This window comes from Alternaria arbusti (assembly GCF_024043155.1).
Source record: "Alternaria arbusti strain BMP 1465 chromosome Unknown scaffold_22, whole genome shotgun sequence".
Classification (NCBI taxonomy): domain Eukaryota; kingdom Fungi; phylum Ascomycota; class Dothideomycetes; order Pleosporales; family Pleosporaceae; genus Alternaria; species Alternaria arbusti.
The window spans coordinates 340,203-363,474 of NW_026249962.1; the positions used below are offsets into that span (position 1 = coordinate 340,203).

General features: G+C 54.3%; 7 protein-coding genes across 7 annotated transcripts; 4 read left to right on the top strand and 3 right to left on the bottom strand.

Moving 5' to 3' along the window:
- Window positions 1-561: 561 nt before the first annotated feature.
- On the top strand, window positions 562-2,427 carry J4E86_010521 (uncharacterized protein; the record flags this gene model as incomplete). Its single annotated transcript, XM_051451019.1, has 3 exons — window positions 562-1,111; window positions 1,190-1,773; window positions 1,825-2,427. The coding sequence occupies 3 exons, from the start codon at window positions 562-564 to the stop codon at window positions 2,425-2,427; spliced, it is 1,737 nt and encodes a 578-aa protein (XP_051297916.1).
- A 2,674-nt stretch (window positions 2,428-5,101) lies between these two features.
- On the bottom strand, window positions 5,102-7,711 carry J4E86_010522 (uncharacterized protein; the record flags this gene model as incomplete). Its single annotated transcript, XM_051451020.1, has 3 exons — window positions 5,102-7,316; window positions 7,367-7,533; window positions 7,589-7,711. The coding sequence occupies 3 exons, from the start codon at window positions 7,709-7,711 to the stop codon at window positions 5,102-5,104; spliced, it is 2,505 nt and encodes an 834-aa protein (XP_051297917.1).
- A 906-nt stretch (window positions 7,712-8,617) lies between these two features.
- On the top strand, window positions 8,618-9,812 carry J4E86_010523 (uncharacterized protein; the record flags this gene model as incomplete). Its single annotated transcript, XM_051451021.1, has 6 exons — window positions 8,618-8,725; window positions 8,797-8,834; window positions 8,882-8,906; window positions 8,988-9,259; window positions 9,345-9,525; window positions 9,591-9,812. 6 exons carry the CDS (start codon window positions 8,618-8,620, stop codon window positions 9,810-9,812), a joined length of 846 nt encoding a protein of 281 aa, XP_051297918.1.
- A 570-nt stretch (window positions 9,813-10,382) lies between these two features.
- On the bottom strand, window positions 10,383-11,882 carry J4E86_010524 (uncharacterized protein; the record flags this gene model as incomplete). The annotated part of the gene is made up of 2 exons (XM_051451022.1): window positions 10,383-11,563; window positions 11,624-11,882. 2 exons carry the CDS (start codon window positions 11,880-11,882, stop codon window positions 10,383-10,385), a joined length of 1,440 nt encoding a protein of 479 aa, XP_051297919.1.
- Window positions 11,883-12,400: 518 nt separating this feature from the next.
- Window positions 12,401-13,683, bottom strand: J4E86_010525 (uncharacterized protein; the record flags this gene model as incomplete). Its single annotated transcript, XM_051451023.1, has 5 exons — window positions 12,401-12,422; window positions 12,543-12,667; window positions 12,719-13,170; window positions 13,217-13,502; window positions 13,576-13,683. 5 exons carry the CDS (start codon window positions 13,681-13,683, stop codon window positions 12,401-12,403), a joined length of 993 nt encoding a protein of 330 aa, XP_051297920.1.
- A 1,327-nt stretch (window positions 13,684-15,010) lies between these two features.
- J4E86_010526 (uncharacterized protein) lies at window positions 15,011-17,294 on the top strand (the record flags this gene model as incomplete). The annotated part of the gene is made up of 3 exons (XM_051451024.1): window positions 15,011-16,107; window positions 16,160-16,254; window positions 16,303-17,294. 3 exons carry the CDS (start codon window positions 15,011-15,013, stop codon window positions 17,292-17,294), a joined length of 2,184 nt encoding a protein of 727 aa, XP_051297921.1.
- Window positions 17,295-18,115: 821 nt separating this feature from the next.
- Window positions 18,116-22,848, top strand: J4E86_010527 (uncharacterized protein; the record flags this gene model as incomplete). Its single annotated transcript, XM_051451025.1, has 2 exons — window positions 18,116-18,363; window positions 18,417-22,848. 2 exons carry the CDS (start codon window positions 18,116-18,118, stop codon window positions 22,846-22,848), a joined length of 4,680 nt encoding a protein of 1,559 aa, XP_051297922.1.
- Between the last annotated feature and the right edge of the window lie 424 nt (window positions 22,849-23,272).

A 23,272-nucleotide genomic window follows, 5' to 3' on the forward strand; every position in this document is an offset into this window, starting at 1 on the left:
TACTGCCGGCATCTTTTTTTACACGCGATCACCTCATAGCCTCCCTTACCCATTGGCAAACCTTGATCGTCGTCTCTCTTGCGAAGCGACTTACTTTCGGGTATCGTCCTTTCCGGCTTGCCACATCCCTTCAAGGATACGTTGATATAGAATTAGGTACGTTGTATTCTCCTATGTTCGGAAAATTTGGTTGAGTCGGGCCTTTACACATTCGTTTTTCTAGCACTCGTTGTATTAGTTGTAACATGGACTAACATGTCTTTCGTTTGGGTCCAACAGTGGGTGCCACTTCCTGTCGTTTACGAGCCACACATGGGCGACCTACCTCCCGGTCCACGGTCTCATACCATGGACAACACGACAGCCAGTCTCGCGCGTGACGGAAACAATTCGAATTCGTTTCCCACGTCTCTCAAGTCTCCCGACAGCAACGATCCGTTCTACTCTCAACTTAGCAGTCTACCCCAAAGTCAATTGCGACCCGACCATCGCTCATCAACGCACGCGAACGGAACCTATCAGTCCCAAGAACACGGCACTTCACCACTTAATATGGGCGCAATGACAGGTGCATTGCCCAACTACGGCGCACACGACAACACTCCGATGAACCCGCAAGTACCACGCTCCCTGTCGGGCGCATCCACCTCAGCTGTGGCATACCAGCTTGGGCAGAACCTGCAAATGCCCGGTAACATGTCCGCTCATGCTTCCTATGGACCTGGATTCGCTACAAGTCTCCCCCAACAACACTTCATGTCTCAACAAGGCTCACAGTACAACGCCTATCCTTCTTACCCGACAAATCAGCCTCGTTTAGCAGGCGTGGCGCCGATGCAGTCGCCCTACCAAAACTATCAGCAGGCTTCACAGTACATGTATTATCCGGCACCATACGGACAACAGGGGCAATTCAATCCTGGATTTGGTGCTCAGGGCCAAATGTACGAAAGGAAAGCCGGCTCGACGAACACGGGTATGCAAGGCCATGTTGCGGATTATTCGCATGGTGATGGTGGCTTCCCTGGTGTTCGAATGGCCACTGGAAACTACATGGGCGACTCAAGCTCAATCATGTCTCCATACGGCGTACAGTTTGCGCAGTCTTCCGGTAAGCAAAGTCCGCGACCTGCCATTGCGCAAGTTCGACGTCGCAAAATGGTGCACACAGCTACTGATGACCTTCCAGGCATGCCTCGTCCTGGGCCCGTGAGCTCCATACCTCGTGGACCGCCTCGCAAACCCAAACAATCTGGACACGCACTTTGGGTTGGTAACCTCCCACCTGGGACTACGATAGTCGCCCTGAAGGATCACTTCTCCCGCGACGCTACCAAGGACATTGAAAGTCTGTTCTTGATTTCCAAGAGCAACTGTGCGTTCGTCAACTACCGCACAGAAGCATCTTGCACAGCCGCAATGCACAGGTTCCACGACTCGCGCTTCAGCGGCGTACGTTTAGTCTGCCGCCTTCGACGCAGCTCTGCTCCGGCATCAGGTGTACCCACGGCGCCTTCGGCCATGATAGGCCAGCAGAAGAATGCTTCTCGAGCAACGACTCCGACACCAGACAATGTCACCGATGCTCCCACCGAAGACGCAGTTGACTCGCCATCGCACAAAAGTGTTGAAGATCTTAAATCATCTGTGGACACTGCCACCAAATACTTCATCGTGAAAAGCCTCACGCTACAAGACCTAGAGCTCAGTGTACGGAACGGTATTTGGGCCACACAGTCTCATAACGAAGATGTCCTGAACAAGGCTTTCCAGGTGAGCGCACCCTACTCTCCACATTCAAGACCGTTGACTGACAGAATCTAGTCTGCTGAAAATGTCTATCTCATCTTCTCCGCGAACAAGTCGGGCGAGTACTTCGGCTACGCACGCATGGCGTCACAAATTCTTGAAGATGGGTCTCCCACGATAGGCTCGGCCCCCAAGCCCGAGGCCACCCTAGACGCGACGGATGTGCCAAAGGCGATCGCTACTCCGGCAACGGAATGGGCGCCGCGAGGAAGGATCATTGACGACTCTGCGCGCGGCACAATCTTCTGGGAGGCAGAGCTACCCGAAACAGACGGCGAAGAAGAAGCACAGAACAATGACGACAAGACTGAGAGAGACGATGCGCCGCAACAAATTGAAGCCGACACCTCAGCCGTTCCGCAGAGCTGGGGCAAGCCTTTCAAGATCGAGTGGGTCTCGACGAACCGCCTACCATTTTACCGCACCCGTGGCCTCCGCAACCCATGGAATGCGAATCGCGAAGTCAAGATTGCGAGAGATGGCACAGAACTCGAACCCAGTGTTGGAGAGCGCCTGGTCCAGATGTTCCATCGAATGGGACCGTCGGCTGCCGGTGCACCGGTAATGCCGCCCGGTGTAGCCACCGGCATGATGATGCCCCAGATGCGAACATTCTAGGCACTTGTCAAGCCTCAATTGGCCTCATTGCATTGCACTTGATGTACCAGACGCTTGTTTACCGTTGATCTCGGCTAGAACGACTTGAAGCTTGAGACGTAACGATGCGCCTCTTTGTTGCACTTGGAAGAATTCTGTCGGGCCCTCCACTGCCGGGCAGTGGGCGCTAGACGGAGCTCTTCTGCATTCATTCGCTTCTGCCATTTTTTATCACCGAGGAACGAAAACTTGACGATGACATGATCTTCTAATAGGCAAGATGAGATCAAGAGACACGTAGGAAACGAAGCTAGTGCTTGGATTCGTGTGGGTAATTGAGTATGCTCTCCTTCCCACATCGTTCTCTTGTCACCGTAGTTTCATTGGAGTTATCCATTTCTGTATTCTTATTACTCTCATTCGTAATGTAACATACTCTCCTGCATTATCCCGCTCGGACTTGTCCTGTGTTTTGCGCGCAAACCCCGGTCGCACTTCAACCGCCGCCCCTGCTCATGGTCTTTTCAATTTGTCGATATTTTTTTACATGCAGAACTTGACTTTATCTTGATCGGCCCTTTCAGGGCTGGCAGGGTCGTAGGGAGGGTTCTCGACCTCTTCGTTCTTGTTCTGGCCCTTACTTGCGTCTAGTGCCTCCGGGTAGGGATACCCACCCTCGCGGGTTACGTGGCCGCGACCTATGAAAAGTCTCCTGGGCAGACACACCGTGGAGGAGCATCATGATCATCCCACTGGTCTGTCGGCAAAAGCACCCTGGCCACAATGAATGCTCAGGTAGGAAAGTCGCCATCTCGACTACAAGGTTGAATGTCCGTACAAAACGACCGACGCTAGATATCTGCAACATGCCAGAATCGTCATGATGCAACGTAAACTTTACACTACCTACACGTGTCCTTGCACATGCTCACAGCAACCCAAACTCCCTCGGTGGTCCCCTCAGATTTTGCAGAGCACCCAGGTACGTAGAACAAGGATCGCACCCAAAGCCAAGCCCAGCAACCCGCGCATCTCCGGACGAAGCTCTGAAAAGCCTCATCCCCATCCATCGCTTCCGAGCTTGCCATAGTAGCCCCAACGCTTTCCGCACACCCACACCCACACACAAGGACCAACTACTAGCAAACGCCGTTATACCCGAGAGCAATAGAACAGCTAAACAAGCGGAAACGCAGAATGCAGAAGGACAGTGCGAGATGCGAAAAGGCACAAACTCTCCCACACCCCAATAGCCACATATGCATATCCATCCCTATAACCAATCCAAGCAAAAAAACCCACAACCCATGCCCCATCGCGCAATTCTAGAACCCAGCCTGTTTCGCACACACCACACACAATCCTCAAAGTTACACAGCAAGCATCGCGAATCTAGATCAGCGCATCCTCGATGCCGCGTTATCCGCTGGCATGCCATTTCACACTTTTGCTCATGAGCGTCTGTGCGTTAGTTTATCGCTGCCACCAAAACGCCGGTGTGCCGGTTCCCTCCCACATCTCACGTCTGTTCCAAGGTTTCGACTTTTTAAGTGGGGAGGAAAGAGGGAGAGAAGGAGGGTCCGCGGAAAGATGAGCTCGGGCCTCGCGCTAGTACCCGTGGTGGCAGGCTGATGAGTAATGGCGGTTATGCTGGATCGCGATTGCCTTTGGTGCTGTTGAGGTGTGGGATTTGACACGCTCCGGCGTTTTGATCATCTTGCTTCTTTTTCTTTCGGTCGCTCCGCTTTCGGCGGTGTGTAGGATGTGTGCATGTTTTGGTACCTAGGTGTTTCTTGATGGTAGTGGTGATGGCTACATGTACCTGATGAGGGGGGTGGGAAAGAAGAAAGGGGGAACAGGGGGTTCGTGATGTTGCTTCTTTTGTTGGAGTTGCTTGCTTCCTCGGTCTGTTCGTACCGAGCGTGCGTTTTAGTGGGACGCACGTGTACGTCTTCTTTCCTTGAGGCTTCATCAAAACTGTATCTTGGGTAAACCGTGTAGAGCCTTGTCATCGGGTTTCGACACTCAGCTTTCCTAGTTTCCCTGTTTCTTCTCGCTTGCGGTTGATGTACCCGATGTGCACGAATCGCTCACGGTATTTCCCGCTTGTTGTGTAGCTTTTCTAGTGGTATAGCCTTTTCCATCTTGAAATGGCTTGTCTTCTCTTCTAGTATTCAACACGTTCCCTAGTATGAATGCTGTTTTTTTATCATCATCTCTGGTCATTAGACCGGAGCCTTGAGTACCATCACGTGACCTCAGTTGGCTCGCGGAGTACCTACCTAGATAGGTACGGAAGACAACTCATCATGGTCCCGACGGTTCATATGCAGTCAAACGACCGGACTGCAAGATCAGAAAGGATTTTTTGAAGTAGTGTTTGCCCTCGTTTGAGACGCAAAAACAAGCTGTTCGTCGTCAAAGACAGAGCCGTGACGCCTTGTAAAGGGTCAGGAGTATAAAAGAGACAGGTACAAGGAAAGAATCATACGCATAGCAGTATCTAGGTCATGGAGAATACATTGGCCTATTATTGCAGGAAGAAGAAGGTTGCATCAGTTGCCAGCTGAATAGGTATTGGTGCGTTGAGCATGTTAGGTACGTCACGTGCACAAAGTACAGGCTTCATGACCGGCCTGGTTGTTTCCTCACATTCCTCGAAACGGCAGAGTAATAAAAACGAATCAAAGCCTCTCTATAACTTCAACTCCCTCACCCCCTCAACATCCACCGTCACAACGCCCTCAATCTCCCCGGCACTGTGTCCAAACAAAAACTCATACTGCCCCCGGTCCACCGCCCACTTCCCCCTCCCCTCATCAAAGTAAGCAAAGTCCTTATTCTTGACATCCAACCGCACAGTCTCCTGCGCACCAGCCTCAAGAGCCACTTTCCGGAAAGCCACAAGAGTCTTCACCGGATGCTCTGCAGCCTTCTCCTTCCTACCCACATACAGCTGAACCACCGTGGCACCAGCAACACTTCCCGTGTTCTTGACCACAACGCTCGTAGAAAAGTGTCCAGGCGACGAGTGCTCAACGCTCGCCTCAGCAAAAGAGAACGTCGTGTACGACAATCCGAACCCAAAGGGGAAATGAATCTTATCCGCAGCGATACGATCGTAGTGTCTGTAGCCCACAAAAACACCTTCTTCATACTTGACAGTAAGCTGCCCCGTTTCATCCCGCGTACCAGGGAAATGGCCATGCGCAGGCGCGTCTTCAATGCGTTTAGGCCATGAGATGGGTAGATGACCAGAAGGGTTCACGGCACCGGATATGATATCAGCGATGGCGTTTCCGGCTTCTTGACCCGGAAACCAGGCTTGAATCAATGCGGAGACGTTGTCGAGCCAGGGCAGGGCGACAGCTACACCGGTCGAGTTTACGACGATGGTTCGCGGGTTCACGGATGCGACTGTTTCGACGAGCTTGTCTTGTGAGCCTTCGCGGGGCAGGTGGAAGCCGACTTGGTCTTGGCCTTCGGTTTCCCAGACGGGGGTGTGGCCTGTGAAGACGATGGCTATGTCGCATTCTTCTGCGAGGGCTTTGGCTTCGGCGGCCATGTCGAGATCGTGCTCGGAGGCGTACATGAAGCCTAGTCTGAATCCGGGGAGACCGGCGAGGATGTCTCCTTTTGAGTCGCCGGCGGGCGGCTTGGAGTGGACCTGGATTTCGCAGGGCTTGCCTGCGGTGAATGGGACGCGGAACCCTTTTTCGGGGTTGCCGCCGAAGAGGAAGCCCATGGCATCTGGTGAGTTGTGCTTTTGCTCGTAGACGAGCTCGCCGTTTACGTGGACGACGGTAGGGCCGATGCCTGAGCAGCCCAGATAGTGAGATCCAGATTCGCTGGGAGTAAAGAAGGTGGTAAACCTGACTTCGCTGTCCTTGGCACTCTGTTCCAGCAGTGGAGAAAATGCGGCTTCTTTATAGCCATGCTTTGTCTTGATGGGCTTACTGGTGTTGCCCTGGTTGAAGAGTTCCATCTTCCAACCGTCGTTTCCCTCAAGATCTTTACAGCCTTTCGATAGGGGTGGGATGAGTCGATACGTGGCGGCTCCCTTGGCGAACTTGAATTCCACGTCGTTTTCGTAGGCAGCTTTGAGGCCTTCTTCCGGAGTGATGCGGTAGTGAGCATTCAATGAAGCACTTCCGCCACCATGAATCAGAGCCTCCTTAGCCAGACCGAACAGCCCGATCGTCTTACCCTTGACCTCTTCCTTCCTGAGCGGCAAGACACCGTTGTTCTTTAGTAGGGTAATGCCCTGTCCAGCAACATCCCGAATAAGTTTGCTATGCTTAGGGTCGACGATAGACTGCTCAGGCGGAATCTCTGGGTTCTCGAACGCGCCAACCTTCTCGATAAGATTCAGAACATTTCTCGCTCGCTCAGTGATGGTGTCTTCGGTGACCTGGCCCTTCTTGACAGCCTCGAGGACAGCATCGGTACTGCGCCACCTCGTCGGACCAGGCATCTCTAGATCCAATCCAGCGTTCAGCGAGTCGGCCGTAGAGTTGGTACCACCCCAGTCGCTCATGACAAGCCCTTCCCACCCCCATTCACCACGCAAGACTTGCTTGAGGAGGAATTCGTTCGAATCTGCATGTGTTCCGTTGACTTTGTTGTAAGATGTCATAACAGCGAGGGGATTCGCTTCCTTGATGGTGATTTCGAAAGGCTTCATGTAGATTTCCCTCAGTGCACGCTCAGACACAATCTCGTTGACCTTCAGGCGATCTGTCTCCTGCTCGTTGGCCACAAAGTGCTTGATGGTCGCTGCGATGCCTTTCTCTTGTAGCCCGCTGACGACATTGGCGGCCATCTTGCCAGCAAGATACGGATCTTCGGAAAAAGATTCAAAGTTGCGGCCACCGAGGGGATGTCTATGGTTGCACATGGTGGGCGCAAGACTGAGGCTTCGTTAGCAGTGAATATGCGCCTCGTACATCAGCAGACATACAGCACTCGCGCACTCTTCGTCTTAGTCTCTTCAGCCAACGCATGGCCTATATGCTTTGCATTTTCAGGATTCCACGTCGCCGCTGAACACACTGCAGCAGGGAAACATGCAGCTCGTGTTCCTCCTGTGAACACTTCGCCACGTGCACCGTTCGGTCCATCGCTAGTCTACTGTGCGTCAGTCACTGTGAAGCAAGTCTAAAGTTGCAGAGCAAAGTCCTACCTTGATAGCGGGAACGCCCTTATCAAGTACAGGCACAGTTTCCCAAAAGTCCTTCCCAGCAAGCAGCGATATCTTCTCTTCCAGCGTCAGAGACTGAAGGACAGTCTCAACTTTTGAACCCATCTTCTCAGAAGTGTCGTAGAAGAGCAATCACCCAAGAAAACTCGACAATGGTGTGAAATGAACCACGCGCTACCGTCTATTCGCCCGTAGTGACAGATATACTCAACAAAAAGCACTTTGCAACAAAAAGGTTATCGCCGCTCTGCATACACATCCCCCCTCCACCGCGCACGACCCTCGATATAAGTACTCCAACGCCGCTCCTCCGCGCTCGCCTCCAATCCCACACGGGAATCCTGACCGTCTCTCCGGGAAAGCACACCATTGTCGACCGCATCGGTGCATCTCGAGACGCTTCGTTGTGGAGAATTGGGGGAACACATTCGCGCATCATTGGCGCGTCTCGAGATCTACCGTAGTGGCACTCGTAAGCGTGCCGAGGTTTTGCCATGGCGGACGGCCTGATCGTGCTCTGATTCGTACCTTTCCCGTTGGCGAGCCGTCGGCAGCGCTTTCGCCGAGGTTTAGCCGCGAGGGTAGGCACGGAGTTTATCTACAAGACGTCAGATGATACGTGGGATGGGGTTTAAGTACGAACGGGTCTGTGTTGTACGAGTGATGAGTAAACTTTGAGGTCGGTGAACACACTGGACGTTCGATGGCAGACTGCTGATGGTGTTGCTGGTTGCTGGTTGCGCTGCCTGCTGAGTCAGATCTCGATGCGGCAAACTTCCGAGGCTCAAACGGCAGTCAGTCGCAGGGGGACCCACGTTGGCTTGGCTGGCGCCGCTGTGGTGCCAGGTGAAGCTTTTTGAGAAAACTGTACGTCATGTTGTGTTTCTGATGGCATTGCATTTCTCTACAGCCTCAAAACTTCTTTGCAAGACGACCGTCTGATATCCCACATATTCCAGCATTTCCAGGTGTTAATTTGTTTGTACTTTATCCGCTTTTGAGGCGCACAACATGGCTGTTTCGTCGAAGAAATCTGGGGAAGTCGAGCCTATGGCGAGCCGGCGGCATCCGCTTCAGCGATTTGACTCTCCATCCAAAGGATTTTCGGGCGCGTTGCACGTAAGTAAAAGAGAAAGAGATACCGAGAACGCATTGGCAAGGTCAAATGTTGACGAGTATCTACGTTATAGGTTGCTGGTCTGATCAGCTTCTACAGTTCCTTCAAGTTGTATGTCTTCATCTCGCCAACTTTGCACCAAGCTAACACGAGTCCAGCTTAATTGATAACCCAAATGTGTTTGTATGTGTATATCCATTGCATATTTTACAACGTCTTTGGAGATGTTGTCATTGCGTGCCGCTGTTAGTCTAACACATGCAGAACTCCTCCTTCGGCTGGCACCTCCAATTCCTAACCATAATCGGCCTCTCCCTCTCAACCCTAACCTTCCTCTTCGGCCTCATCGCAGACCTAACCTCCACCGCCCTCTCCGCCTCTTCCACGCTCCCCTCAAACCCGCCAGCCGTCGCCCTCTCAGACCACCTGTTCCGGCTAAAGAACTACCTCGCGCTCGTAGCAGCGCCGATTGAAGCCACCATCAGCATTCTGTACTGGACGTTGAAGGCTATTGATGGGAAGCTTTTGGTGCAACCGTATGTTGTCTTTTTCCTTGCCCTCGATTGCCGAGATTTGATGTTGTTCCCGTGACGTTCGTTTTTGCTAACGGGAGAATGATAGTGATATCCCGCTACCACCAGCAATCTACGACATAGGATTCCATCTCGTCCCTGCTGTAGTCCTGGCCTTAGATTACATCCTGCTTTCTCCGCCATGGCCTACCACGCCAATGAATGAGTCTGCGCCTATGATCACACTCGCTCTCTCCACCATCACTGCATTTACATATTGGATCTGGATCGTAAGATTATCCCATTCTCAAAACTGCTCAAGTACACTCAGCTAACCATACACACCATCTTCTAGGAAATCTGCTTTTTGCAGAATGGTTTCTACCCTTACCCCATTTTTGCGATGCTCACGACGAATCAGCGGATTGGGTTGTTTGTTGTGAGTGGCGTGATTATGTGGGTGGTAGGTGGGTTGTTGAGGGTGCTTTATGCGAGGATTAATGGTTATGAGAGTGTGGAGCACCTGGAGAAGGTACGACGGAATAAGGTCATGGGCGGTAGTGGGAAGTGGGAGTAAGAAGGGGAAGGTATGGAGATTGGTATACGACTAGATGATGTTATGATGCGTGGAAGCTATGGAAGCGCGAAATGGAGGTGGATGGTGTAGACAGGAACATTGCAGGTGGGTATTAGAGCGGCGTTGGAAGTCGTGGATCAGATCTAGAGGTTAGGAGTTTACGTGATCGGAAGACAACAAACTCTCTATATTAAACAGGTAAAAGAGAAAACAGTGATACTTTACATGCCCACCAGCTTCTTACCAGCAGTCCCATGCTTGCGAGCAAAATACACAGTAGGGTAAGGCATAGAAATAAGAAGAACATGCCTGAGTATCTGTCCAGCGATCCCCATAGCGCGCCTCTTTGAAGATATCGTATTAAATCATGTCGCATGTCGCTACTCGTTGCAGCGAATATCATATATCACCGTGTAAAAGATATGAATCAGAAAGAAACGCGGGAAAGTAAGTCGCATGCATAAGTCGGTAGATGGAACGAGCGTGAACAGTCGGGTATCTGCTACAGTACGGTGAAGCCGAGCGTAGGTGTCGCGTTGGGAACGGAATGAGAGCACAATTTCCAAGCGCTTAGCTTGTAGACGGTGAAGGTGGAGCTGTGATGGTACGTTGGTCATCGTCATCTTGGTCCTGTTGCTGGTAGGCGCTTGCGGTGTTGTAGAGATGGCTGGTGTACTGGAAGGCCTGTTGATCAGGCCCAATGCCGTAGGAGTAGGTGGGATACTGGTAGGCGTTGTTCTGATGGCCATGAAAGTTACCATAAGCCGTTTGATGGAACGAAGGTAGAACGTTCTCCTTGTTATCATACTGGAACGGGTCGTTGAAGGGTTTGTAAGAGTTGAATGCAGGTGCAGGAGATGGAGATGCTTGGTGAGTGAAGCCAGATGTGAGATAGTTCATGCCATTGGGCTGCGAGAATGGAACGTCATCATCGTCTTGGTAAACGTCAAACTGCTTCCGCTTCGGAGCACGGTTGTTGCGGCTATGGTCGTAGCCAGGACGGCCCCGATCATCATCGTATTGGTTGCGGCTGAGGACAGGAAATACGGGCCGCTTGGACTGTCTAGTAGAGCGGCGAGTGGTGTTTGCATCAAGACTGGCGAGTGCAGGTCGCCGACGTACGGGCTGGGGGCTCTCAGTCTTGATCTCGACCTCGTCCTCTTCGTCAGACTCCGAGCACGAGATCCTGCGCTGGCGTTTGAAAGATCCCAACGGTGTGAAGATGAGCTCAGTTGCTTCGACTACTTGGGAGTTGAGCTCCAGCTGTTCGACGACAGAGCTGTCCTTCTTTTGGTTCCTCTTGCGCCGCATCTCTGGGGTAGCAGAGTCGAAGATGTCCATGCCAGGCCAGTAGACACCTTTGAGTTTGGTCGACTCGCTGACAGCCATCGGATCTGCAACCTCAGCAGGTTCATCTTCAATGGCACACGAAGCCGCAGCGTTGTACCGGTATGACCTCCGACGCTGCTCGTTCGGATCGGAGTATTCACTGGAAGTATCATAGTCTGGGTTGGTATAGCTGCGAGAGCTGGCGCGAGACTCTGTAGGCCAGTACTGCATATGAGGTGCGAGGGTATTGCGATTGCGGAGGACCGGGCCGAGAGGTTGCGGCGTCGGAGAAGGCGACTGCTCTAGCTTGATCATCGTGTGCTGCTGCTCCGACAGGCGTGGATCGAGGAGAGCGCTTGCGGCGGCGCGACGTACAGGACGTGGCGCGGGGGCCTCGATCTTGAGCGGAGGCGCCGGCCGGGCTGCTTCAGGTGTAGTCAGTATCAGTCTCAAGTACAATCGGATGCAGGAGGTGGCCGTACCAGCAGGTCTCGCGCGGGTACGGCGTTTGTCCTTCTGATTCATCCGGTCCGACATGAGCTCTTCGACAGCCCATTCGGCATACCACTGGTCGTACGTCTCAATGAGCCGGCGGGATGCATCCTCGTTGGTGGAGCGGACCTTGACCTTGTAGTAGTTGGATAAATGGCCTTTGCTGGCGATGTGGGTGAGTAGATGCGAGACATCGCTGAAGTTTGGCTTCTTGGGGCAAATGTTGCAGTGAAGCGGAATGTTGGCCATGCCGAGAGCCTGGCGAGGCTGCACTATATCAAGGTGAAAGCTGCAGTGTGGATGCGGTGTTTGTAAGGAGCGTAAGCGAAACAAGCACAAGAGCAGCGCAGTATTGAAAGCAAAGAGCGTTGCGAAAGGAGCGGACTGAAGGTGGAGAAGGCGAAGTGACGGTGGGAGAGGTGCTCATAAGAGACCTAGTACAGAGATGGCTGCCGGTCACCGCGGTAGCTCCTAGCCCATTTCCTGAGCGAATAATTGGAAAGCAGGAGAGGCGCCAGCACTTTTAAGGAGAAGAGAGGAAGTTACCGTGTCGCAGTGAGAGAATTGCAGCAGGAGGAAGTCTGTTGGTGGTGTTCTAGCAGGCAGAGCACGTGGGGGCTCGGCACTGACAAAAGAGGAAGCCACCCTCACTTTCCTCCCGCTTTGTGTCTCGACGCCTATGAGAGAGACGCGAGGTATTAGATAGCGGGAAGACAGGCTTGAACGAATAATACACAGATACGAATGCAAGTGAATGGTCATGAAATCTACAGGCGCGAGACGACACAACTAGCATTTGTTGATGGCATTCTCGCTTACTTACCTAAGCATCTACGGGTGACTGAGCGAGGCATGCAGCTGCGCGTTGGTCAGTATACGCGTTGAGATGCGAGAGCAGTGGTCACATACTACACGGGGTCTACCTCTTCCAGACCGGGATACTTCAGCAGACTGAGACCAGCGATTCCAAAGACGGTGTGGAAGACGTCGACCATGTCGCCAGGTCGGTCTGCGAGACCACCCAGATCTGGGTCCTATCATTCATGGTTAGATGGCGATGATGCTGAAAAGAAGACACTACCCACCTGGCACTGCAGGATGAAGCTCGTCAATTTCTGACCGTCTATCCAGTGCAGCTTGTCTAGCATGGCCATGCTGCTCATGACCCACCAGCTGTAGCAGACGTCTTCCTTCTTCTCTGGCCGGCCGTTGAGGCCTCCGTTCTTGAGCTGTCGTTCGCTTAGCCAGGCGCCCAACTTTTCTTGGTTGACAAGGTCGAGTCTCCCCGCGATGGTCAGTGCGCCAACACACGTGAACACCTGACCAGAGTGCGACTCGGCACCGGGGCTGGTACCGTATCCGCCGTCAAAGTTGGCGCACGAGTTCACGTATTGAGCGGCCTTGTCGACATCTACGAGTTCAAGCAGGCCCATGAGAGACAGGGCATTTAGGGCGCCGTAGAGAAAGCGGGTATCCTGCTCGCCCCACTCATCGCCTGCAAAGGTGCCCGTCTCGCGATCTTGCAAATCGGCGATGACTACCACAATAAGTAGACTATCACGGCGAAGCTGCAGATGACTTACATTTTGCGATTTTCAGGCGGGCGCCGGGGATGCGTTCTTCAAGCTCACCGAAAGCGTCAAGCGTCGCGAGTATCTGCACGCCACTAACGGTATAGAGCATGTGGGCATCATGGCCCGGTGCAGCACCGAGGCCGCCATTATCATGCAGACACGAGATGACAAAGTCGAGGATGGGAGCGCGTGGAAGGGCGTCTGGGCGGCCCAGGAGATGCAGGGCCGTCAGTCCCCAGTAGAGGCCGTTGAGGCGCAGATGTTCGGTGAGCCAGTACTCGAGCTCATCTTTGCGCTGCAGCGGGTCAGCGCGGGATTGGATGGCCGGGAGCTTGCGCGGCCACATGGACTGGGGACGGGCTACGCACAGTGTCGAGGCTCTGGATGTAGGCGACGTGCCTGTCGACGAAGAGGTGCATCTCGCTGGGCAGGCTGGCCATCCCAGCAGCGCGCCCGGGCCCGGAAACGAGAGACATGTTAGACGGGTGTCAGATGTGGGAGGAGTTGGTGGGAGCTGGCGGCGCGGGAGGGTCTAGTCGAGGCAGCATGGATGGCGCCGACAGGGTCTCATAATTTCTGAAACGAGACTTGGCACATGAAGCATTTCGGTCTGGCAGCCGCGACAGCCTCGCACTCGCAACAATGACGATGCAGAGGGTGCTCTTGTGCAGCGTCGATAGTCTGCCGTCGATAGTCCGTCGCCTGGCGGTGAGCACACATGCATGTTACTTAGGTAGATCGCACTACGCCCGCCGTGGACAGCCGTTTGCGATAGCGCTGGTGGACCGAATTGGGGGGTGGTGGCAGCGTCGCGCCCTCGTACTGTACCTGGGGCCGTGCACCGTGCTGAAGTCGTTGCCGCCATCCTCTCGCAGCCTTTGGTGCCCTTTGCTCTTGATTGCAGCAGAGCCTGTCTGTGCCTTGGGCCCCTCCATCGCACTCACCACAGAGACACGTGAAGTGTGTCCTTTTGCTGACCAAGGCGCCGCTCACCGCACTCCAAGCAACGGCCGCCCAGCCTGCGCTCCACGCTCCACTCGCTCCCTTCACCCCAGCGCCTCTCCCTCGTCGCGGCGCCCCGTAGACCCCTCGAGTCTTGTGTGTGAAAGTGGGTGAGTAATGCCCAACCACGGCGCTGCGACACCTCGCTCGCCGCTGCCACTCGTGCCCTCGCCATGTTGTACCACCGTCAACACTCGCCATAGCGCCGCCGGCCCCTTTCACGTTCCGCAGCGCTTGCTGACCACATCCCAGACGTTGCATGACCGCCTCACCTGCCCGCGACCGCCATACTCGACGACCTCTGTGCCCGCCAACGACTGCCGTAGCACGCGCTCGGCATCGCCTGTCCTCCCGGCTTGCTGCATGGGAGCAACGTCCTGCCGGCGGTGATATAGACTCGACACCTGCTGCCGACGCTTCGAGGCACGCCCGCAGCCAGCGCCGACCAGGCTCTCACGGTTCGTACCACCCCGCGCGCCGTCTAATACCTCCCGCTGGCTTTCACCCCTCTGCGCCAGCTATGAGTCCGCTGCTGACAGTCATGCAATACAGACTCGTTGACCGCGCAACCGCCCATGTGCCGCAACCACTGAGCCTGCCACCGCTCCTTCCTCTACACGCGCCGCACCGTCTATTCACACCCTCGCTCGACTGCCTGCACATCGGCGCCCTCGTCCCACCAACACCCATCGAGGTATTGCGGCCCTCGACCTGCACGCTTGGCAGCAGCCATTGCTTTTTAAGGGAGCCGTGCTAAGGAGTCAGTAGCCCTGCGACCCTCCACGGAAAACAATACGAAAGATGCCCAAGTCCTCGACACTGTCGCTGGCTATGCGGGGCAAGCCAAAGAACAAGGACGACGCCAACGGCCCTATGAGTCCCAAAAGTCCGAGGTCGCCAGATATGCCTGAGGACCTCGACTATGCCGCTCCCAATGCCTCGTTTCATAGCATGCCACAGTCACCAGCCTCACCGAAGCCTCGCAAGGACTCCAAGAGCATCTTCTCCAACTTCAGCGCCAACAAATCGTCGTCACGCCTTAACAGCCAGGGGAACTCGATACGGCAGCTTCCTGAACAACAACACTCGCCCAGTCTATACTCCAACGGGCGCAGCGGGGCTTCGACACCAGACCTCGGCCGCCCCGTGCGCACCCCCAACTCGGATGGTATGGCTACAGTAGCCCAGACAAACAGCGTGTCGCTAACTGCCACAGACAACCGCTCCGAGGTATTACGGACAGGCTCAGGCAACTCCAACGACTCCTCCGATCCCCACGCCGACTCCTCAAAGCGCAACACTATCAAACCGAAGAAGGGCATTCTGAACAGGTCGAAATCCATCAAAGACGGCGAGAGCTCAGGTACCCGTGCCAAACTAAACAAAGCCCCACCAGGGCAACTGTCACCGGACATTGCGGGTTCGTGGACGACGAATGGCGATGGCCCGCCATTGAAGCCGGCGCCCATGGACAAAGGTCAATCATGGCGAGGCATAGGCAAGCCACGAACACACTCGGCAGATCGTCAGGACGGCTCCAAGCAGATACCACGGGACGTCGACAACGGGCCACGAAGGGACAAGTCGGAGCAGATATCGCTAGCATCAAGTTCGTACAACGAAACCAAGGGACACGGCTTCATCTCGAAACTCGGTTCAGGAGCTCGCAACATGGGGGAGAAGATGGACTCTGCCCGCAAGGGTGTATTCGGCAAACTTGGACGAAGCTCAAGCAACCACGAGAGCCAGACGCCGATATCGAATGAACCTTACGTGTGCAAAATCATTCACAAGCCCCTGATCGAACAGACGAGGCTGACACGGATATCGACCCGTCTAGAACAGTCACGCGACAAGACTGAGTTCTGGATGCCAGCTCTGCCTTGGCGGTGCATAGAGTAGGTCACGCTTCGATTCGTTCTCCACTTGTGAGGCTAACAACCACTTTAGCTATCTGAACATGCGGGGCTGTGAAGAGGAAGGCTTGTACCGCGTTCCTGGGTCAGCCCAGCAGGTCCGATATTACGAACGCAAATTCGATGAAGGTAGGACTATCTCAATCATTGCCATGATAATTGCTCACCAAGCCACAGACCGAGACATCGATTTGATCAGCGATCCCAACCTGAACGACCCCAACGTCATCGGTTCACTCTTCAAGAACTGGCTCCGACAGCTGCCAGATGAAATCTTTCCAAAAGCGGTCCAGACGGCAATCCAGCAAGAATGCCAGGGCGCTAAGACGACGCCGCAAATGCTTAAGGATGAGCTCTCGAAGCTCCCACCATTCAACTACTACCTATTGTTCGCGATTACCTGCCACATCAGCCTGTTGCACTCATGTTCCGAATTCAACAAAATGAACTACAACAACCTGTGCATCTGTTTCCAGCCAGCAATCAAGATCGACGCCTTTTGCTTTCAATTCCTCATTTTGGACTGGCGAAACTGCTGGCAGGGCTGTTGGACGGAGAAGGACTTTTTGACAGACGAAATCAACTTCCTGAACCATGTACAAGAAGTTGAGTCCCAGCAACAGCAACAACAACAAGAACAGCAACAGCAGCAACAAACACAGCAACAGCACCACCTACAGCAGCAACAACAGACTCCATCCAGAAACGGCCCACCTCAAAGTGCTGGGAGAAGCAAAGGCACGAACTCGCCCCAGGTGCCGCCTCCGAAGAAGCCGGCGACGATGCGGAGTCAGTCTACTGACCATGTCAAATCATCTTCACGAGGGCTTTCATCTGAGAGGAATGGACGCGCTACACCACCGAATCCTTCACTGGTCCTGTCGGAACCCTCAAGCAACCCCGTTTTACGTATGCGGGGCGGCGGCTATAGCGAGCGCGAGACGTCGCCTGAGCGAGTCACGTCGTCTTCAGACAGTCGAGAGGGGGTTCAGCATGCGAGAAGCACACCGCGTGCGCCCCCGTCGGTCAGCACCGAAGCGTCCTCGATCGACCTAGACGAGAATGCCACGCCGACTCAAGCACAACATAGTCGCGGGCCGTCTGAATCGACGCAATTTCGATTGGACCTGCGCGATCCCCCGGGCTCCCCCTTCAACATCAAATTTTGACGCGGAAGCTGAGAAGACAGCGAACTATGTGTTGAGCGCCTCTGGATGAGGTGACGATAGAAGAAGGTTGGATTTGACTGCTTGGTTTTCGCATGTTCGCTTCGTCCCGTGTGGGCTGCCACGAGGTCGCGATACCCGTCGTTTGACCACTCTGAGCTCGTGGCAGCAGTATTGCCCGATAATTGTTTAGTAGCCAGCGCTGGAGTTTTGGCCGCGCATTGATTAGCTGCTTATTTAACCCTGCATTCTGCATTATGTTGCATACGGGCGTTGGGAGAGCGGGACAGGAAGAAGTAGCATTTTGAGCGGGTTCATTTGTATCATATGTGGATATCGTCGCATGGCAGAAAGCGTTTCCATGGCAGTTTCAACGTGTTCAACAATTTCCCTCGTACCAACTGGATCGAGTTGGGACGCATGCCTAGCCCCCGCGCTATTGGAGTAGAACTCGTCGAGGACGGGGCCACATGGGGCGCCAGCTGGGGTTGGAGCTTGGGGCAATGACGTTTCCCGCGGGTTGCGCTTGCGGCTCGTATGCTTCGCGACCGCCCACCGCCGATCTCACACGTCTCCAGGCGCTGCTTCCTTCTCTCCACACAGAGGGCAATTGACCCTCAGAAGCGACTGCGCAAACGGCTTTTGGCCTGTTTATTACCTCCGTCGACCGCGCTGCTCCTCCACTGCATTACTACCACTCTCTCTGACTGCATCGCCGCCATTGCTACGTCAAAGATAGATATCCTAGAGTACCGCTATCCACCTACTATTATTGTTTACTACCGCATAACTCTTCCGCAACCCTGCAGTCTCTCGACACCATCATGTCTGTAGCACTGCCAACACACCCCAAGTCTTCGGACCGCAAGGTCGTCTACCTGCTGCCATTGACCGACTACGGCGTCCCAGACGTCGCTGGCACTTACATCTACCTGCCTCCCCCCACCAACCCAGCATACTCGATTTGCTTCCAGATCCAGGGTACCAGCTCGATATGTCGCGAGGGCAGTCTCTGGGTGAACATCCCCGCTGAGGGCGAGAAGTTCAAGCGCAGCCAGTACCGCGAGTACAAGTAAGCAGCCTGCCATGCCTTGCCTGGTCACATGTCACTGACACACACCGCAGACTGCAGCCCAACTTTACTGGCATGTGTGAGATTGAGATCCCCGTCCACGAGGCCAATGCCTTTTCCTTCTACACGACCTACACACCGCTGCCGCAGTGGTCCTTCACAGACGTTGCGTCGCCTGAACCCACGCGGACGGACACCTACTACATCGACATATGTCCAAATCTCAAGCTGCAGGGCGAGCACTTGCCGGTCGAGGCCGTCTGCATCATCTCTTGCCTGTCCAAATTCATGGGCAACTACCCGACAGACTGGGACAACCACCTGCAGGGCATGAGCCAGCGTGGCTTCAACATGGTGCACTTTACACCACTGATGATGCGCGGCTCTTCAAACTCGCCCTACAGTATTTACAATCAACTGGAGTTCGACAAGGCCATCTTCAAAGAAGGCGAGAAGGACATTGCGAACATGATCCGAAAAATGCAGAACGAGTTCAATCTGCTTGCCATGACCGATGTCGTCTGGAACCACACGGCCAACAACAGCCCATGGCTCGAAGAGCATCCAGAATCCGGCTACAACGTCGACACCGCTCCACATCTGCGACCTGCTCTCGAACTCGATACAGCGTTGTTGCAGTTCAGCAAGGACCTCTCCAAGCATGGTCTACCCACCACCTTCAACAGTGAAGATGACCTTCTCAAGGTCATGCAAGGTGTCAAGGACCACGTCCTTAGCAAGGTCAAGCTCTGGCAATTCTACGTCATTGACGTCGAAAGGGATACCAAGGCCATCATGGAGGCTTGGACCTCTGGCCAAGCCAAGTTTGTTGATGGCAGCTTTAGTGAAGCTGGTCTTCGCGGGCTCGATGCTGTCAGGAACTGGCCACTGAAGCAGAAGGCAGATTGGTTGGTCGAGCATGCTCTGCGCGGCGGTGACCGCATGGGCGAGCGCTACCGTCGGACAATGGACCCGAACATCGCTGCTAGCCTACTGTGCGCCTTGTTCGGTCGCTACGACACCCGTACTAGCAATACTCCCGACGATCGGGCTGCTCAAGGTACTATGACGGCTATGCTCAACGAGGTCAACCTTCCATTTTACCGCGAGTACGATCAAGACCAAGCAGAAATCATGGAGCAACTCTTCAACCGGACGAAGTACGTCCGAATGGACGCCCATGGTCCCAAGCTTGGCGAAGTCAACGACGCGAACCCACTCATCGAGACTTACTTCACGCGCCTACCACTCAACGAGACCACGAAGAAGCACAACCCCGAAGCTCTTGCGCTGGTAAACAATGGATGGGTATGGGCCGCAGATGCGATGCGAGACAACGCTGGGCCCAAGTCAAGAGCATACCTGCGAAGAGAGGTCATTGTTTGGGGCGACTGCGTCAAGCTCCGATACGGAGATGGCCCAGAGGACAACCCTTTCCTTTGGGATCACATGGCCAAGTACACCCGCCTCATGGCCAAATATTTCCAAGGCTTCCGCATCGACAACTGCCATTCCACCCCTTTGCATCTCGCCGAATACATGCTTGACCAAGCACGTAGCGTCAACTCAAACGTTATGGTCTGCGCCGAGCTCTTCACTGGGTCTGAAGAGATGGACTACAAGTTTTGCATGAAGCTCGGAATCTGCGCCTTGATTCGAGAAGCTATGCAGTCATGGAGTACTCAAGAGCTCAGCAGACTTGTTCACCGTCACGGCGGTGTTCCCATCGGCAGCTTCGAGACCGACGAAGTGCTCAATGCTGCGCAGGCGACTGATGGAGCTGACCAGACAAAGCCTATCATCAAGAAGATCAAGCGCAGTCCTGTCCACGCGTTGTTCATGGACTGCACGCACGACAACGAGACGCCAGCTCAGAAGCGGGATGCACGCGACACGCTCCCCAGTGCCGCGCTCGTCGCCATGTGCGACTGCGCGACTGGTAGCGTCTTCGGTTACGACGAGTGCTACCCTGAACTGATCGAGTTGGTGCACGAGAAGAGACTGTATTCCTCTGCCAATTCCACTGGAGGCGAAATCAAAGCACAAGCTGGAGAAGGTGGTATTGGTGGCATCCGCAAGATTATCAACGAGATCCACGTCAAAATGGGCAAGGAGGAGTACAATGAGACTTATATTCACCACGACAACGAATATATTACCGTCCATCGGGTCAACCCTCACACCAGGAAAGGTTACTTCCTAATTGCCCACACCGCATTCCCTGGCTACGGCAACGGCAATGGAGGCTTTGGCAAGACCAAGCTACCAGGCACTCAAGCAAAGCTCGTCGGCGCCTGGAATCTCGAAGTCGACAACAGTCCCGAGACAAGAGCGCGTATCATCGGTGACGAGACGACACTGCGCGGCTTGCCCAGCAAGACAAACGAACTTCAAGGCGTCAACATCGAGGCTACTGGCGATGATACCACCATCAGCATCCCTGATAAGTTCCCACCGGGCAGTATCGCTCTCTTCGAGACCTGGGTACCCAGCGCAGAGCATGCTGAAGGCCTCGACAAGTTCGTCACTAGCGGAGCGCGTTCGGCTTTCAGTGGTGTCAACCTCATCGACCTCAACTACATCCTATACAGATGTGAAGAGGAAGAGAGGGACGCTACGGACCACAAGGACGGAACATACAACGTCCCAGGTCATGGCAACTTGGTCTACGCTGGTCTGCAAGGTTGGTGGAGTGTCCTCCGCGACATTGTGAACGAGAACAACCTTGGCCACCCACTCTGCAACCATCTGCGTGAGGGTCAATGGGCGCTCGACTACTGCCTTGGTCGCCTTCAAAATATCTCCAAGAAGCCAGAGTACGTCAACATTAAGGGCCCCGCCGAGTGGTTGGAAGCGAAGTTTGATGCCATTCGCAAGGTCCCCAGCTACATGCTTCCGCGATACTTTGCCCTCGTTATCCAGACTGCATACAACGCTGCAGTCGAGCGAGCCATTGAGCTCATGGGTGAGAACGTCCGCGAGGGTAACCAGTTCCTCAAGAGTCTTGCTCTTGTCAGCTGCCAAGTCACCGGTTACATGAACAGCGCCTCGTTGTGGCCCGAGAAGAGCGTACCCAGCATGGCCGCTGGTCTCCCTCACTTTGCCTACGACTGGGCGCGATGCTGGGGACGTGATATTACCATCTCCGCCCGTGGTCTTTACATGGGAACTGGTAGATATGCCGACGCTAAGGAGCACATCTTTGCGTTTGCCAGTGTCTTGAAGCATGGCATGGTCCCCAATCTCCTCGGTGGTGGCAAGAACCCACGTTACAACTCCCGCGACTCAGTCTGGTTCTTCCTCCAAAACTGCCAAGATTACTGCAAGATTGTGCCCAAGGGCATGGAGCTTCTTCAAGAGGAGGTCAAGCGTCGCTTCTTGCCGTACGATGACACATGGTTCGCTCACACCGATGCAAAAGCGTACTCTCAGTCCTCCACTATCGAAGATGTCATACAGGAGGCTCTCCAGCGACACGCCTCCGGCATAGAGTTCCGGGAGTATGACGCGGGCCCGAACATTGACAGCCAAATGAAGTCCGAAGGCTTCAACATCAAGATCTGGACAGACTGGGAGACTGGTATGATCTTCGGTGGTAATCAATGGAATTGCGGCACATGGATGGACAAGATGGGTGAGAGTGAAAAGGCCGGCAGCAAGGGTGTTCCCGGTACACCACGAGACGGCGCTCCGGTTGAGATCATCGGCATGTTGTACAGCACAGTACGCTGGTGCGCCGACATGTACGACGCAGGCCAGTTCAAGTACCAGGGCGTTACCCTGGACGACGGCAAGAAGACCGTTACCTACAAGGAGTGGGCCAACCTGATCAAGGCCAACTTCGAACGCTGCTTCTACGTTCCTCGTTCGGCAGAAGAAGACAGCAAGTACGACGTCAACTCGAGCATCGTCAACCGTCGTGGTATCTACAAGGACTTGTACCGCTCAGGCAAGGAGTACGAGGACTACCAGCTGAGGCCAAACTTCCCTATTATGATGACGGTTGCACCGGACCTCTGCGATCCTGAGCACGCCTTGTATGCCCTCCAGATGGCCGACAGGGTATTGCTCGGTCCACAGGGCATGAAGACACTCGACCCCTCTGACCTCAACTACCGTGGCTACTACATCAACAGCGAAGACTCGACTGATTTCGCCACATCCAAGGGCCGCAACTACCACCAAGGACCCGAGTGGCTCTGGCCCACAGGCTTCTTCCTGCGAGCTCTGCTCAAGTTCGATCTCAAGCGCCGCAAGACGCCCGACGAACGTGTCGAGAGCTACCAACAAGTCACGCGCCGCCTCGCCGGCTGCATGAAGGCTATCCAAGAGTCGCCGTGGGCTGGTCTCACGGAGCTCACCCAGAAGGACGGCGCCTTCTGCGGCGACTCGTGCCCCACGCAGAGTTGGAGTGCTAGCTGCATCATCGACTTGTTCCAGGATGCGCGCGAGTACGAGACGGAGGGGCTGCAATCTTCGTCGTAGGCTGATAAGTTTGGTTTCATGAGCCTCGTTGCGAAGATGACCTGAGGGGGTGTTTCTACGTGGTAAGGTGGTGTAGAGTAGAGTGGCGAGAGACCTTTTGCTGTAGATACCTAGAGTAGTCGACTAATTAACCTTGAATTATTACCTCTTGTTCATCATGACGTTTATGTCTGACAGTTCTTCTTTGTGTTGTCTGCATGCTGCCAGGTAGATTGTCGTGGTTACTAACATGCTCTCGAGTCTCGACAGACTTGTTGATGTGTGCGATACAAGCTGTATGTCCATGTTCGTGCGCGATGCGTAGGAAAGAGGAGTAGACTGTAGGAAAGAAGGATCGCGTTACGGTAGGGGTGAATGCGATGGGTGTAGAGGCCCATCTTGCGATTCCTGTCGCTGTGGTGATTGCGCTGGTGGCAGTGAGCTT